Source organism: Stegodyphus dumicola, chromosome 4 (genome assembly GCF_044657685.1).
Source record: "Stegodyphus dumicola isolate Sdum_Otavi_A_Nest chromosome 4, ASM4465768v1".
Lineage (NCBI taxonomy): Eukaryota > Metazoa > Arthropoda > Arachnida > Araneae > Eresidae > Stegodyphus > Stegodyphus dumicola.
The window spans coordinates 106,106,976-106,125,692 of NC_140771.1; the positions used below are offsets into that span (position 1 = coordinate 106,106,976).

The window sequence follows — 18,717 nt, forward strand, 5'->3', positions numbered from 1 at the left end:
CTCATTGATTGGAATTGTGAGAACAATGTTTAATTTTTTATTATTTTGCAACACTCAATCCCGAATTTCATACTGCAAGGTGGGAGGATGAACAATATTTTGACTCTAATATTTTTGTTTATAGTTTTTCTAACTGCAGCTTCTGAGTAATATTGCACAAGCTTCAAGCAGATGTAATCATTTTCTTTACTCTATAAAATTAATACAATCAAACAAAAGCTAAACCGAACAACTAAAACACAAAATTTTCAACATTTAAAAGACTGGAAACTTATAATTTATTTTAATAAAAAATATTTAAAAAATTTAATCTGCATATTATATATTTACAAAATAATGCAATTTGCATGTGCAATGGATAAATATTATATTGAAGGATTGATTTAATTTCATCTAATAAATATTAAAATGCAATATACCACTTCTTTACTATTTGGGATCATGAAAACAGAAATAAATTACAAAATATTAGCACTAAAATCTTGTGTGTTTATTGATATTCACACTTATAGTTTTATTTCCAAACTTTTATTCCTCACATGTATACTTATTTACTGTTTAATTTCCAGTTGTGGTCTATGTCTTCACTTTAGAACACATGGTAAATATCTGAGATGTTTCTGGCCATCGGCATGGGTGAAGAAAGTTAGAACATTTGCAAGATAAGTATGTAGGGGAAAAGAGCTGCCCCATTTCACGGATTCCATAATAAATATGGGACTTCAAACAATAAATGCCTGTTGATGCAATTACTAGCCATAACTGATGATAGAACTTGAATTGTAAGCTTTATGGCATGGGTGTCTATTGCAAAGAAAAATAATTTGCAGGCCACACATACAAATTGAAATAAAAATTAGCTCTATGTTGTTTTATTAAAATAAATTTACTTCTTTTTATTATTAATTTTAAAAATTTAAATTAGATATGTATAGATATATATTTATACAGTCAAAAGTCGTTAATACGGACTCGTCGGGACTTCGGCGATTCCGGATTATCAATTTTTCCGGATTATATATCATCACTTTAAATCTCGTAAGATGGCATGCAGAAATTCTAAAATTAAAAATATGAAACCGTAATTTATGAAATAAAGAACAATTATGATCTAAAGGGTATCAAAATTTGCAAAAAGAAAAAGCTTAATATTTATTTGTTTACTTTAATAAACATTTCTTTAAATACTAATTCAGAAGTCAAACAACAAAAATCAGCGTTTAGTATTTATTCGGCGTGTTATTGTGTGTTAATTATTTCTTTAAATGTAAGTTGTTTAATGTTAATTATTTCTTTAAATGTAAGTTGTTTTGCTTCATTTTATGTGATAATACTTTCTCTTTAATTCTATTAAACAGACATAATTTCTTGTTCAGTTACAAAGCTCCGCTGTTCAAGTCCTATAATTGCTGTGTCGATAATACTGACTAATTTGTCAATCGAAATTTTTTTGTTTTCAATAACCTTTGTTACTTTCTTCGCTATCGGAAGTGAATTATAATGATGAGGAACTTGTTTTAAATCATATCAAAGACTGAGCACATCGAGATGAAATACTACATTTGGTAAGGAATTATAAGCCAAATAAAATAAAAATATCTGCTCTGAAGATAAGGATAGTGCTGACAGTTCAACTTCCAATTCATTATGCGCTCGCCGCGGTGTGAAATTGATAAACAGATTTCGGATTTCAAAACATACTTTCGCTTTAGATCCTTTACATATTAACAAATATATATCGGAAATTCTTTTTGATATAATCGAAAGTTTAAGCTTACTTTTATAAAATTGCTCTTACAGTCTGCAAAAAATAATAAGCCGGATCCAATTCGAAAATTAAGGAACAACGCAATCATCAACATTAACTGAAATAGATAATTATTTAGCTTATACGTCCATTATACATAAAACATGCACACGAAAACGTATTCTGCACTTGCGCACACTCATATGCGCAGTCGTAAAAGGTCTTACGCGCATGCGTAAACGCTTATGTGCATGTGTCAACGTGGCGCATGCTCAGAAAGCTTTTAGTTTTGAGGTCCGGATTATAGATCATTCCGAATTATGGGTGTCCGAATTAACGACTTTTGACTGTATTAATTTGTTAAAGTTTCATTTCATTTAGTTTGTATTTCATAAAGATGGACAAAATTCAAATTAAAGAGATGGATAAATTTGCTTTTGTTGAACAAGCAAATCGATATCAGGTTTAATAGGTGAGGTTGCAATTCTTAATTTTTAGAAAATATTTGTTATTTTAATATTTTCCTCAAATGGCTCAGCCATGAAAGGAAACATCGTTAGAAACCTACAGATTACAGTCAAAAGTCGTTAATCCGGACACCCACAATCCGGAATAATCTATAATCCGGACCTCAAAGCTACAAACTTTCTGCATATGCGGCAACACATAATGCGTTCACACATGCGCATAATACTTTTACGTATGCACAAAATACGTTTATGCATGCTCGTTTAATGTATAATGACCGGTATAAACTAAGCTAAAATTATCTAATTATCTATTTCAGTTAATGTTGCAAATTGCGTTGTTCCTTAATCTTCAAATTGGATCCGGCTTATTATTTTTTGCAGACTGTTAGAGCAATTTTATAAAAGTAAGCTTGAACTTTCGATTATGTCAAATAGAATTTGTGAGGCCAGCCAAAGGATCTACAAAGCAAAAGTATGTTTCGATGTCCATCAAACAAAAAGTGGAATTGCTGCAAAAAATAGATAAAGGCATATCCTTTGTTTCTCTAACCATTCCGAAATCTGTTTATCAATTTCACGCTGCTCTGCCCGGGGGGGGGGTGCAGCGCGCAATGAACTGGAAGTTCATCTGTCAGCACTATCCTTATCTTCAGGATAGATGTTTTAATTTTATTTGGTTTATAATTCCTTACTAAATGTAGTATTTCAACTCAATGTATTCCGTCTTTGATATGATTTAAATCAAATTCCTCGTCATTATAAATATCACGAATACACATCAAATAGTTTTCTGGTTGCAATTTTCTAATTTCGACTATGCGTAATGTATGCTTTACGCATGTGCGCATTGAAAGAAATGTTTAATACAGCAAACAAATAAATATTAAGATTTTTTTTTGTAAATTTTGATACCCTTTAGATCATAATTGTTCTTTATTTCATAAATTACGGTTTCATATTTTTAATTTTATAATTTCTGCATGCCATCTTACTAGATTTAAACTGATGATCTATAATTCAGAAAAATCGATAATCTGGAATTACCGAAGTCCCGATGAGTCCGGATTAAAGACTTTTGACTGTAGTTATTGATTTGCATCAAAAGAAAGAGAGGGAAACCTATTAGAAAAATTTCCTATTTATCAATTTAAGTAATTCTACAGCTTTTGATATTATTAAGTGTTATAAGAAACAGAATTGCATTCAAAATAAAACAAGACCTGGAAGACCATCATCAAAGTTATCTGATGGATAGAAACCCTTTATTCTAAGAAATATTAAAAAGAATCCAAGACTGAGTGTTCCTAAACTTGTTGAGGAACTTCGGGAAATATATGGAATATCTGTAAATCCAGAAACTGAAAGAAGAATGATGCAATCTGCAGGATATTATGGGAGAGTAGCAAGAAAAAAATTTCATGTAAGTAAAAAAAAAAAAAAAAAAAGACTCACTTTCACAAAATGGCTGACACAAAAGACACCCAATTACTGGAAAAAAGTGCTGTTTGCTGATGAAAGCAAATTTAACATCTTCAGCTCAGATGGATGAGTGCTGGTGAGAAAAAAAAAAAAAACTCAAACAAGAATTTTGGAACCCAAACTTAGTACCAAGTGTTAAACATGGCGGAGGAAGTGTTACGGTATGGGGATCTATGGCACAAGTCTGGTGTTGGTAATATCCAATTTAATAGATGGTATTATGGATCAGTATAAGTACCTTGGACATCTTGAAGAGAACTTTGGTATCTTCAGCACAAAAACTTTAACTATAAAATAGTTTTAAATTTTACCAGGACAATGATACAAAGCATACTACATAGTTTTAGTCTCTGGCTGTTATATAAGTGTCCAGAAGTAATTAACACACAACCCCAATCTCCAGATCTTAATCCTATTGAACATATTTCGCAGGAACTAGAACTGAAAATTCGAAAACAGAGCATAGCTTCATGACAGCAACTGAAAGCAGTGATTCAAGAGGAGTGGCATAAAATAAGTCCAAAAGAAACAAAAAAAAACAAAAAAAAAAAAAAAAAAAAAACTTGTGTTGTCAATGCCCAAAAGATTAAATGAAGTGATTAAGTGTAATCCCACAAGATATTAAGAAGAAAAAAGAATGTAAGATTTTGTCATTTTTGGCTGTTACTAAAACTGTTTGATTATTTTTCCTCATTAAAAAATGGTAATGATTTTTAATTTAATTTTAATCTTTTAAAAATGTATTTACTATAAAAATATTGAATTTATATAAAATAAAAGCCTTTTGTTTTACTTTTAATGTTCATTAAAAGAATACAAAAATTCAAAGTTTTCGATCATTTCTGTGAGCCACCGTATATACAGATTCTGTTACCCGGTTCGGTGAGTTCAGTCTTTTCTTATTTTTGTATGTTAGTAAATTATGTATTTTTTGCTTTAAATGTGGATGAATTATATTGTTCTTATGTTCCTGTTAAGATTTTTATGGCTTTAATTAATCTGAATTCAATAGTTGTAGACTTATTAACAATTTGTTTGCATTTGAAACTCTTAGTAGAATAGTGAATTAAGTCAGTTTCTGCACCAACTTGAATGCCAAATGCGACCAAGTCGTCCTGCTTGCTGGCCAGATTGCTTGTTTTTTAGTAAAAATTGTTAATAAATAAATAAATAAATATATGTATATTTTTTTAACTGTATTTTATGTTTTTCTGTATTTTACAATGTTTTAATGAAGATGTTTTGAGTTTTTGTGTATTTTTGCTTTGCTACGAAGTGAGAACTGAATGAATTGAATAAGTAATAGATCTCTAATGAAATTTGAGGAAATAAGTTTAAATGAAATTCAGAAGAAAAAAAAAAAAAAAAAAAAAGTGTGTATAATTTAATATCCTGTACAAGGAAGTCATGTGGTATCCACAACAGATTTTTTTTTTATTCCCAAAACGGATTCAGAAGGGATTTTTTCATGACGTCTATAGATATGTATCTCCCATAACACAAAAACTATTAGTCGTAGAATTTTGAAATTTTGTACATGAGACTGCTATAGTTGTGCATAATTATACTGTGCATCTCACTTTTTTATTGCAATCAGCAGTGCCAAACAAATATATATATTTACATACACCCTTACCCTGGCCTTTATTTTTTTCAATTATTGGTTGCAGCCATACAATTCCAGTCACAGAAGGGTTTTAAATGATGAAAATGAGCAGGATATTTAATTTCAAAATCTGCACTTTTTGAAGTAATTTTTAACTTACCTTGAAGGATTGGTTAACTAAATTAGAATAATTCAAGGAAAACGTTTAAATGAAGTGCAGCCAACTAGTAAGAAGTTTGAACAGTAAAATCAAGTTACAATGAAATAAATTTTTAAGTTTCAGCACTGAAATTAAGTTAAAATGACCATATTTATGAATTTATGAAAGATCTATTTCATCAACTTAACATATTGATACAGATTTGGTATTTAAATAGCTAATGTTAGTAGAATTATAAATAAAATTGTTTTATTCCCCATGCAGTGCAGCACATGACAAATATTAAAAGAAAGCTAAGTCGGAAAATTAAAAATACAAGAGCGCGTGCATTTAACATTTAATAAATAAATATTTCTTATTAATTTCGAGAAAATACCAGAAATTTCGATCAAGATTTCAATTAAATATCTCTTATTGATTTCGAGAAAATACCAGAAATTTCTCGTGCATTTAAAAAGCTTATATAAGGGGCATGAAAACCTCTCAATTCATTAGTTGTTTTAAGAGTTTGTTTAGAAAACTGCTCTTGTTGACTGTAGCAAATTCGCGGATTAGCTTTCTTTAGCTGTTTTGAATTAAGTTCTCTTGAACATTTGAGTAGTTAAAAGATAACTACTGTGAGATATTATAACACTGTGCGAATATCTGAGGAAATTTAAGCATTTTGTTTTATTTGTTTTTTTATTTAATAATATATTTTGTTCATTTTTCATCGGATTTGTGCATTCAATTCATAACGAACCCATAGAGCATGCAACAATATTAACACTGAAAAGATCGAATTCACGAATTATAAGTTTACACTGCTCTACATGCAAAAGTTATCATGTTAAAAAGCAATTATGCAAAATAAAATAAATATATAAAGTAAAATAAGTTCACTAATAATGCAGAAACAAATTTAGTAAGGTAACTTTCCTATTATAAATAGTTCATAACTTAAGAAAAAAGACAAGCTAAAATCAACACCACATAACCAAAAATAATACTTATTACATCTTACAAAAGGGTGACAATATTATTATTTAATACCTTCTTTATCACTGCTGGAATGCAAGGTCTGTGTCTGTTTGTCATACACAACTTTCTCTTGAGGCTGAACAGAAGTTTGATGCACTTTAACCAGAGATAAATTAACCTTTCTAAGGGGGAACAAAAGTCATTCAATCTAAAACACGATTCATTATATTATAAAATAATACAGTACAAAATCTAAGGTTTGGAATCATCCGGAATAGTTTGTTGTTTCCAAATTATCATTTTAAATCTTGAGAGATGATTTATAGAAATTACAAAATTGGTTGACTGTAATATAAAAAGCATTTATGAACTTAAACAAACAAAATTTTTTGTTTCTTTTTAAAAACTATGTTAACATTTATTTTATTTTAGTAAATATTTCTTTCAAATTAAGTTGTTTAAACAGCCTGGAGGAAAGGTGGCTCATAATTTCTTTTCATCTTTTCAATTTTACAAGAAGAGTAATTACTCCTCCTTCAGCAGTCAAGTTCCATTGTTCAAATCACACAATTGCCCTATTGAGAATTCCCAATAAATTGCCAACAGAAATCTTTTTATTCTTAGCAACCTCTTTGTCACTTTTATTCCCTAACAATGGCAATATTTTCTGCATTTAAATACATATTACAGATTTTGCTATTGATTATGCCATCAGTTGATTACGACTGGGGCATAGTCATTGCAACTGAGATCTTCAATTATATCATCTTCACTTAACAATTCTCTACATTTCTTCATATATTCCCTTAAATGGCAAATTTTACCTTTTGATATTCGGAATTTGAGAATATAATTAGCATCATCATGAAATATAATAGTTCGCCATAAATTATGTCAAGCATTTGTGAAAATATCTGTAGACAATGTCCTTCCATGACCTTGTGAAGTTTCCCACAGTAGATTTAACATTAAAATATTTTTTTAATTCTAGAACAGTCTTACTGCTGTTCAGGAAGCTTAAATTATTTTTTATAAAGAAAGAAAAGAAAAAAAAAAAAAAAAAAGTAGTTACCCTATAGTATATTTTCTTGCAAGCAAAATTCAGATATCCACAGGCTGAATGATGGATATACAGTATGGATAAAGATAAAGACAGAAGAAAGAGATATATCAGCCAAATTGTCGTTTATAATCAGATTACATTATCCTCCAGCAAATCATTCCTGCGCAATGCTAATGATGCAGGAACTTAGGATAAAAGCTTCAGTGAATAATTATTTCAATTTGGGAACAAAACATTTTATTAACAAATAGGGATTAAATGTGAAACCAAACCATTTCTCAACAGGGCAATCACCTCAAACACATCACATTCTCTGTCTCACTTCGCTACTGCTCTTTTCTTTGAATATATTTATAAAATATAGATATACCAATATAGTTCTGCAAGATATCTGCACTTATTGTGCCAATTTATCTCTGTTGGCATAAAATATTTGTAGATAAGAATGAAGAATTATTAAAGTTGATAAGACTACTATAATTCTTAATTCAACTATTTTATGCATCTCCATGTAAATGACTTCAATCCTATTACATGTACATACACATATATCTGGTTGTAACAGAAGTTTTCCATCAAAAAAATGTTTTTAATAAAGTTAGGGGGAAAAAAAAACATGAAAGCAGTAGTGTGGGTAGTAATCACCACCTTAAATCTATGATTTTCTGCCAATGTTTTTTCAAAGCCTTCAGTCCAGAAACTTGGTGGCAGCAAATCCAAAAACAGATCAACCTCATTTCAGATGTCCTGTGCAGAATGGAAGACAGCACCAGCAAGATGTAGCTGCAGCACGGAAAAAAGGTGAAGTCCAAAGGAGTGATGTCGAGACTATATGGTGGGTGTGGCAAAAGATTCCATTCCAGAATGTACAGAGTCCAGCCGGTAAACACAGACACATATGGTCGTGCATTATTTTGATGGAACATTACCTTTTTGTGCTAGAACTCAGTTCAATGTTTTTCTCTTAATAGCAGTGTCAACATGGACTAGGTCTCGCTAAACACCTTACTGTTAAGGGTTTTACCTTTTTCCAGATACTCTTTATGGATATTACCATGGCAGTCCCACCAGATACAAAGCATGATCTTTTTGTTACTCAAAACATGATCTTTTTGTTACAAAAAGCATGATCTTTTTGTTACTGTTGTTTGTTGCTACCATTCCAGAATGTACAGAGTCCAGCCGGTAAACACAGACACATATGGTCGTGCATTATTTTGATGGAACATTACCTTTTTGTGCTAGAACTCAGTTCAATGTTTTTCTCTTAATAGCAGTGTCAACATGGACTAGGTCTCGCTAAACACCTTACTGTTAAGGGTTTTACCTTTTTCCAGATACTCTTTATGGATAATACCATGGCAGTCCCACCAGATACAAAGCATGATCTTTTTGTTACTCAAATTGCGCTTTGCAATGCTACCAACGCACTCACTGGGTGCAGACCAACCACCTTTTCGGCCTCTGTTGTTGAAGTAAATCCACTTTTTATCACAAGTGACAATCCAGTCCAGGATTTTGTCCTTGCATTGATATTCGAGCAGATTAATGAAAGCCCAAACACGTCTGCCCTTATCTGCTTAAGTCAGCTCATGCAGCACCCAGCAATTGAACTTGTACGTCAAGTTTTATGTAACACATAGCACGACTAATGATCATGACACTAACGTCTAACTTCTTAGCAAGCTCTTAAATGGTTGCATACTGGTCTTTTTCCACATGTTCTTGCAGGCAGGCCTCATCAACATCAGTAGGCAGGCCAGAGTGCTTAGCTTCTTGAATTTCATAGTCCTTGTTTCTGAACTTTCAGTATTAAACCTTCAGATTATTGGGTGCAGACCAACACCCTTTTTAGCCTCTGCTGTTGAAGTAAATCCTGTTTTCATCACAAGTGATGGATCCGGTCCAGAATTTTGGCTTGTGTTGATATCCGAGCAGATCAGTGCAGGCCCGTTGTCTGTCCTTATCAGCTAGAGTCACTTGTATGACACCCAGTGATTTAGTTTGTATGTCAAGTTTATGTGATGCATAGTACAACTAATGGACATAACACTAAGGTCCAACTCCTTAGCAAGCTCTTGAGAGGTTGCATACTGATCTTCTTCCACAAGTTCTCACAAGCGGGCCTTATCAACATCATGATCATCATCAACATATACACATGAAATTATATATAATATTTTAAAAAGCATCAAAAGGAGTTATTAGTTTTATGCATTTTTTTTCCTTCAAGAACATTGTTTTCTGCTCTATGAAAACAATAGCCATACATATATTTTTATTGATGAGAAAGAGTAAAAGAAATTCAAATCAAATAAATAAAACTTACTTTGGTTTAGGAGGTGGAGGTACAACAATAATGGATTTATTTAATGAAGTATCTGACAAGCTAGAATCTGAAGCACTAGGCAGAGAAGCTGAAACAGACATTGAAATTAATTTAAATACTTGGATAACATTTAAATCTATTAGTGTTTATATCTAAGAAAGTGAATCAGAACAGTCTAAAGATAAGCAATCGTATCGTCGTATTGTATTGTAACCTTAATACACACAGTTTATGGACTGTGTGTATTACTAAAATTTTCACAACGCATGAACTTTTATTAAAATATTATAAACTACACATATGTAAACATTGAAAAATAAAAAATAAAAACTCACACTTTATTCCATTCCAAAATTCAGCATGTTAAAAAAACAAAAATCTGTATGTAAATTATGTATTTCATTTTAAATATTATGTGTCATTACAATCTTTTAAAAGAATAAAGGATTAGAACTGAAACAAAATATTTGTTTGCATAACATTGGTTGAAACACCAGAAACCTTTAACTCTTAATTTTTCGTCATCAAAAATATATGAAATGATAGTTTGAGGGGATTTAGAAGTTCAGGATCTCTGCTGCTCTGATCAGTATTTCAGCACACCTTACAAATTTAATTAACATTTCAAAATTAAATTTAATCATTTTTTAAAATGCTATTTTATGGTAAATTTTTTAATGTGCTCTTTTTAATTACAAACCATTTTTGTGCAACAGATCGTTATTATTTAACTTATTAATTAATATTTTAAAATTAACATTATGCCAAATAAATGAAATTTAAAGTAATATGTCTGAAATTAACATCTGCACAATTGAAAGATTTCTAATAATATATTTGTAAATTTTAGGAAAATTAAAAAAAAACTCCTTACAAAACAAAATAATTAATTCTTGACATTCATGTAACAACTGAATTTGAAGTTTTTCAGATCCATTTTATCAAGATTTAACTTTGAATAGCATTTATTGCCTTAATATACACGAGATTTATTTCATGATTTTTCAAATTATAAAAATCATCTCCATCCTTAAGAAAACAAAGACAATAAAATATTACTAGGGATGGAGCTAATGTCTAAGAAGAGGAACAAACTTACCAAACAGAAAAAAAAAAAGATCATGCTGCTTGGAGGGTTAATAGCAAAAGAATGCCGCATAAGCACTTGAACCTTATAGTATAACTATCAATGCAAATTATGCTCACATTTGCTGGCACTTAGTCAAAATATTTAAATTCATCCAATTGGAACATTAATTAAAAAATACTGTAACTGAAACACAGAAATTTAGTGGTTGTTACACATTAGACATGAATCACAGCTACACACGTTATTTCATTAATAAATTGGTCTGAAAATACACACAATTTTGAGCTAATGATGCAACTGATTTTATAATACAGAATACAATGGGTATTCTGCAAAAGGAAAGGGTTACCTTCTATAGGATTTTCATACCTATGACTATGAGAAACAAGTTAGAACAGGTTTTTGCATAAATCAACCAATTGGATAATTCAAAAGTGAAAATTCCAAGAACTGTTTCTTTTGATGTGCTGCTGAGTAGTTACAGATGTGATACAGTCAAAAGTCTTTAATCCCGACGTCCATAATCCGGATTTCAAAGCTACAAACTTTCTGCACATGCGTAAACGCACAATGCATTTATGCATGCACATAATACCTTTACGCATGTGCGTTTAATGTATAACGAACAGTATAAGCTAAGCTACAATTATCTATTTCAGTTAATGTTGCAGATTGCATTGTTCCTTAATCTTTGAATTGGATCCGGCTTATTATTTTTTGCAGACTGTTAAGAGCAATTTCATAAAAAGTACGCTTGAACTTTCGATTATGTCAAAAAGAGTTTCCAATTCTGGAGCTGCCAAAGGATCTACAAAGCAAAAGCACGTTTAATGTCCATTAAACAAAAAGTGGAATTGCTGCAAAAAATGGATAAAGGCATGAAGAAAGTGGCAGAGAAGTGATTAGTTTCTCAAACCATTCCGAAATCTGTTTATCAATTTCACGCTGCTTTGCGGGGAGGTGGGACGTCGCAGCGTGCAATGAACTTGAAGTTGATTTGTCAGCACTATTCTCATCTTCAGGGCTGATGTTTTTATTTTATTTGCCTTATAATTCCTCACTAAATGTAGTGTTTCATCTCGATGTACTCCGATACAATTTAAACCAATTTCCTCGTCATTATAAATATCACAAATGCACATCAAATAGTTTTCTGGTTGAAATTTTCTAATTTCGACTATGCGTAATGTATGCTTTACGCATGTGCACGTTGAAAGAAATGTTTAATAAAGTAAACAAATAAATATTAAGCTTTTTTTTTTTTTTTTTTTTTTTTTTGTAAATTTTGATACCCTTTAGATCGTAATTGCTCTTTATTTCACAAATTACGGTTTCATATTTTTAATTTTATAATTTCTGCATGCCATCTTACCAGATTTAAACTGATGATCTATAATCCAGAAAAAATGATAATCCGGAATCTTCGAAGTCCCAATGAGTCCGGATTAAAGACTTTTGACTGTATTAGTTTTAGGAAAGCATGAAAATCCCACACAGGAAACTTGTTTGGTTGCCAGGAATTAAACCAACAACAAGCTACTAGTAATTCAAGTACAACAAGTACCAAGGTAAGTTTTATCCACTCAATCTCTGATGTGTTGATCAGATATTTAATGCTCAAATTACCATTAATAATTATAATATGCCATCCTCCACTTTTTTTGCCTTCCTATGTCTGCGTAACTTAAACCGTTCAGTACGGGCGTGTCATATGTGCACCAGCAGCGAACATTACCTCACGGCCGGGTGTGCCATATTTTAATTGGCATTTAATTCACTCTACCGGACAAGCATACCCCATTTGACTTTTTTGATAGAACGTTTAATTAATAGTTTTTGTTGCCGCTAGATGTAGCTGTATGCCTGTTATGGGGAAATATATCGAAAGTTAAGTATGTTTACCTACCTTCCTATGCAATGATTTTTATTTTTGGTATTTTGTTTCGGAATGAGAGTGAGATTCATGGGTGGGTGTAGAGCAATGTAATGTCTCTTTAACTGCGTCATTTGATATAAACAAATGCACGTGCTCTCGCTGCATTGAGGTACTTTTCATTTTTATTTTTGCCATACAGTGGGACAGACGTTCTATCATTAGAGATTTTTATTTATTACTCTTAGATTTCCCGAGCTTTGAGATGAATATTTTTAATAGTCAGCAAAATGCATCTTTTTTTAATGGCAACGGAAGCAGTATCTAAATGTAAAATATACATAATCGCTAATTTGTTTGTTAAGTAATGTAATGGCTCTTACTGCAGCATTTTATATAAACAAATGAACATATTCTTGATGCTCTGGAATACTTTTAATTTATTAATTTTTCTTATTTTTATTTTACTTTTTTATCGGTTATAGTGGAGTAGATGTTCTATCATTAGAGACTTTTTTTATTACTCTTTGAGTTTTCAGGCATTCAGACGAATATTTTGTATCGCTTAGCGAAAGTTTTTCTTTTCTTTTTTTTTAAATGGCAAAACGAAAGCACTATCTGACCATAGAACATATACAAATGCTAAAAGAGTCAAATTTGCTGAATAAAATTGCAGCAGATATTATATATTCCTGTGACTAATGCAATGTTGTACTTTGCGTACACCCATTATTCAAAGAATATCATACACTCTCATTTTGAAACTTACTTTTCATTGTTTGCTCATTGAATTTTTATGAATGACAGTTTTAATATTTTTAAATTTTAATTGTGTGTTAAATAAAATCTGCGATTGTTTGGATATTTTTCCATATATATTTATTTGTGGGATAAGGGGAAAATTATATTATTCTAGAATGAGTATTTTATAAAATTCTTAAAGAAAATATAATAATAAAGGGGCAGAGTAGACATTAAGGTACCCCTTGTATTATGGTGAAGTTGTTTGATTTATCGCCAAGTTGTTGTTTCATTTATGGTAGCCTGAGTAGTTGAATGTTATGGAAACCCTATTGTGACGTAATCAGGTGCATGATTCTGGGAAATTTTGATCCATGGGATGTTTTGTAAGTGTTTTTGTAGTGTGCGTTGGTTTGATCCTTTAGAAGGTAAAATGGCCGAATGTAGTAAGATTAATTTGAAGTTTCTGTACGATTTGGAGCGAAAGGGGAAAAGAGCTTCAATTGACTGGTGTGTAAATGAAGGTTTACTTAGTAGCCATTATAAGTGTCCTGCATGTACGAAGGATATGCGTCTAGTCAAACGTAAAAACCGTTTAGATGGATTTGAATGGGTTTGTAGGAAGAAAATTTCAGATGGTGCCTATGTGAAGCGTTCGATCAGAAAGAGTACCTGGTTTGAAAAAAGTCATTTGAGTATGATTGATATTTTGATTTTTACGTGGCTCTGGGTGTACGAAGCGAACTCAAAAATCATGGTAAGTGAATATTTGCTTTTGGTAGTGCTTAAATGCATAACATGTTTTTCCTTTTTTATGTTATTTTATTATTTGGTTTAAAACATATTTTATTGAGATTATGTATTTTTTGTTTGCCTATATTGTAGAATTTGGTACTCCTTTGACTTTTTAAGTGAAAATATATCGTTGTGTACACACAAAGTAAAGGGAGTGCGCAATGCCATTTTTGTGCAATTCGGGGATTTTTTTTTAAAGTGAAAATAAGCCGATGTGTACATGGATATCGAGTTTGTGCAATTGTTTGTCTTGCTATTTTGGTTTTGTGTAGCGGCGATTTTTGGAATCGCCGCTTCTCAAGCCAAAATAACGAGTCAAAGAATTGCACAAAATCAGTATCTGTGTACCGCCAAAAATCGCCAAGGGGTACCCTAAACTATACTTTTACCTAATAAAGGCTTAAAATTAATTCTGACAACTACCTGAACGTTCTTCTCATAATGTACCCAAAATTGGAAAAATTTGGTGACAAATTTAATTTATACGAATTTTTTTCCAAAGTTAGGCTTAGCAGCGTAAATTACCTGTCCCCACAGGATGACGCATCCGGTTAACATGCTGTCCCAGAGAATGCTTCGGTAACAGAGGTGCCCGTCGCGAAAGGGTTAAGACCACAATAGATTAAATGATTCTTCTTTGCCTTCAGCTGTTAAAGAAATTATGTTTTAGTTCTGGTTTCGTCAACAGATGGCACCAGTAGCTTCACTCCTGTCCAGTCTTTCTTATCTATCACTATATCTTATCTATTTCATTTGCGTTTTTGCAGCTGCGGATGTTGGTTCGGTAAAACCATCGAAACTAGTCCTGTGAAAATTTCAAAATATAATGCTGATTTTTGTTGTTTGACTTCTAAATTAATTAAATGATTCGTCAATATTTTTTAAATGACTAGGATTAAATCTAGGCAGTCTGTAGCCCCATACACAATACTTCCAATGACATTTTATTTATTTATTTGTTTTCTTTTAGTGAGGGAAAACAGGATTATGAGTAATTATAGGATGATTTTCAGACCTTCTAAAGCATGGCATCATAAGTTACAGTCAGACTGCATAATATACAAGAACGGTTTTCATTCCTTTATACTCAAGATAACCAAAACAAAATTTTCCAAAATTAAACGTACAACTATGTAAAAACATTACAACACTGGTATATTTAGTAACAAAACAACTGATCATACTTTTACAGCTCTAATGAAAAACTAACACAATATAAGATTATCATATTCTTTTATCTGGTTACTTAAAACGAAAAAACACCTGACCATTAATTTATTTTTGAAATTACCCTAAAAATTTAGCATTATTATTCTACAAATACACCAGCACATAAATGGAAAACCAGATAAAAGGCAAATCTAAATAATCAGATATGCAGTTGATGTTTTATTTGGTTTGTGAATCTGACAATATACTTACACCTACAATACTGACATATAAAATAAAATATAAATGCAGAAATTATGCATTGCGCACTGCTTTAAATTTGACCATGTAGACAATCTATTTTTATTTAAAAAAAATCAGGAGGCTAAAGCAACGTTAAACTATCATGGTAACCAGAAATGAGATTTCATCGCCAAAATTTTACAAAAAATTGTTGCTAATCGAAGGGGCACCCAATCCTACACTAGAGCAAAAAATTTTAATTAGTTTCATCTCTACATATTGCATAACCAATATGTGTTTCAAAAATTAAATGAACGTATGATAGTCCTTAAATAATAATTTTTCACTTTTATTATAATTACACAAAAAATGGACATTTAACTCATTTATAATAACACAACATTTTCAGTCATTAAAACACACACACACAAAGGGGGAAAAAAAAAAAAAATTAAACCACGCAAAATGAGGAATACATTTCATACTAACATATTGATGTTGTCACATTTAATGAGGCTAACAACTTGTCTGTTTCCACCAAAACATCCTTTTCTCGCTTCAAACTATTAATTATTGATTCCTCTGACTAGACAAGAAAAAACGTAAATTTTATTTTAACAGGTCACAGAAAATAAAAAAACACATATCAACAAATTCTCGTTACAAATTTTCACGTACTTCTTTAAGTTAATAAAACTAAGTGTCAAATCAAAATCTCTGTCTATGACATACTACATTACTTCAGAATTACCTTTAATGCTTCTTTCTCACGTTTCCTTCTCGCTTTTTCTTCACGTAAAAGGGCTAATTTTTGCCTCTTTCTTTCTAATTCTGCTCTTCGATCTGCCATGGGATCCTTTCTACCTAAATATTCCTCCATAAGAAAACATCACAGAAAGCACATTATTTCTAGACAATTTACCTATGTAACAGAGAAAACAACATTTTAAATCCCCAAAACAGACAGCAGGATACTAATATTCGTCTCTAACAGATTGAAGAAATTACCGCACTTTTCAGACATAAAAAAATTTCGATGACAAGTAGAAGATAAGTTCCAGAATGAGTCATCTGAGGAATGACCGAATGAGATTCAGCGAGGCGGGGGGGAAAGATACCGCGGAAACGTGTAATTTTCGCTTCGCATGTCAGACGGATTTAGGACAGACAGACAGACAAAGTAGACAGATGTCTTGTTTTGCACCCGCTAAGTCTTTCTACACCGATGGGCGAAAAATCAAGCATAGGTGCGAAGGAAAGGTATATAGAAAGGGGGGCAATTTCGTATTTCAGGAGAGTAAAAAGGAACTTCGTACATTTTTTACGAGTTCAAAAGGCCAGAAAGAAAAGATGGGACAAAATAAAATTTTAAATAAATGGCCCAAAAATAATAGAGGGGAAAAAAAAGGCCTATAGAAAGAAAAGGAAAAGAAGTAGAAAATATCCTAAAATAAGATTGTGTCCATGAGTGTAGTTAAGGAGTTCATCTGCAAAAATTAGGGCCTTTAAGAAGCAAACTTTAGCTAAGTTTAATAAAAAAAAAATAAATGAATGAAATCCTACATGGTAATGTGTATGCCCTTATCTTGAGACCTAACTAGAAAAGACATATATCATCACAGAGATGTACATAATATTTTAACTAAAGTATCATTAAATATTACAGTTCCCAAAAAATTCATGTATATTTCAGAAAATCAGTAGTTGACAAAATCAAAAATCCATACACAGTGTGAGAGCATTTCAGCAAAAATAAATTATTCAGTTTATTTTTCTTAAATATTAGTTAAATATAAAATTAATTTATTAATTTAACTGTTGTAATTTATTATAGTACAAGTTTAACAAAGTCCGTCACACTGTATTTTTATTTGCTCATAGTCTAAGTTTGAGACCTGAAAAAAAAAAGTCGGGGATCTTAGTTACAAAAATCACAATCTATACTCATCGATGGTCAAGAGATCCCCATTTTTCCCTCAAAAGAAATTCCTAAGCACGAAAAGGGGGGGCCCCGAAGGGTGTGAGTTGCTGATAAGAACGGACTATTGATAAGGAATGTGGCGTCTTTACGGAATAGTTACGAAGAAAAGAACAACATGACCTGCTACTATTACCAACTATTGTATAATGCTAGAATCTTATGAAAAATAATAAATAAAGAAATTTAATGGCACTCTAGTGATAGAGAAACAGATATTGTATAGAAAACAGAATGTTACTTATCTGAATATTCCGTGTCAGGGCCTCTTTTGGATTTCTCGTGTTGATAGTGAACAGCTAACAAAACACCTGAAGTTTCGAAGAAGCGAAGTTTCCTTTTTCAATTTGATGAATGAGACATTGCATAGGAAAGGTGCATTAAAATTTTTTAGAGAGTTGAAAACATTTACTTAAACACTTATTTAAAAAATTTCGGAGCTATGTTTAGACACTGCCTCCAGTTTTCGTGATCGCAGCGCCAGAAACAAGCCACATCTATCAACTTGTTTGTTTTCATTCCAGCGGTCGCCGCTTTTTCGGATGGCCCAAACTTTCCTTTTCACGAATTTAGGAATGTTTAGTTCAGTTCACATCTTCTTCTAGATACCTAAACCATTAATAACCGCAAACAATGGTGAATATTCAAATAAGAAACTAACCGGTGAACTTACAGAACTGAAATGAAATAATTTCAATAGGATGAGAAACTTCAGAATTCAGTTTCCTATATTTACATGTGTTCTTAATATTATCCCTTGTTATTTTAATTTATATTCCGCTAGTTTGAGTTCAGAAGTCCCGAGACAAGAAGAACTAGAAAAAAATTTACAAAAGCCATTCAATTTGTTTTATAATAGTTTATGATTTGCTTCGACCAAATTAATGAAGTACAATCAATGGCTGACTATTGGCTTTAGTGTACAATATTAAATTTCTCAATACTTCTCTTTTCTATCATTAGCATAAACTATCAACCGGAAAGTAAGAATTTAATTTTAAAACGTTTTCATAATGTTAAAATAATCGTAGTAC

The 18,717-nt window shown here is 31.3% G+C and overlaps 1 protein-coding gene across 3 annotated transcripts in view; it reads right to left on the bottom strand.

Annotated features, from left to right (window-relative positions):
• LOC118179653 (cytoplasmic dynein 1 intermediate chain-like) overlaps positions 1-16,847 on the bottom strand; it is a 140,030-nt gene extending 123,183 nt beyond the window's left edge. Inside the window, exons 1-4 of one of the 3 annotated variants that reach the window (XM_085815310.1) lie at positions 16,457-16,847; positions 16,195-16,291; positions 9,815-9,902; positions 6,495-6,604 (exon numbers count right to left, since the gene is read on the bottom strand). In XM_085815310.1, the coding sequence (XP_085671436.1) occupies positions 6,495-6,604; positions 9,815-9,902; positions 16,195-16,291; positions 16,457-16,585 (424 nt within the window). In that variant the 5' untranslated portion in view covers positions 16,586-16,847. The remainder of the gene's footprint in view (positions 1-6,494; positions 6,605-9,814; positions 9,903-16,194; positions 16,292-16,456) is intronic. The other 2 variants (XM_085815307.1, XM_085815309.1) reach the window with 2 other exon arrangements.
• Between the last annotated feature and the right edge of the window lie 1,870 nt (positions 16,848-18,717).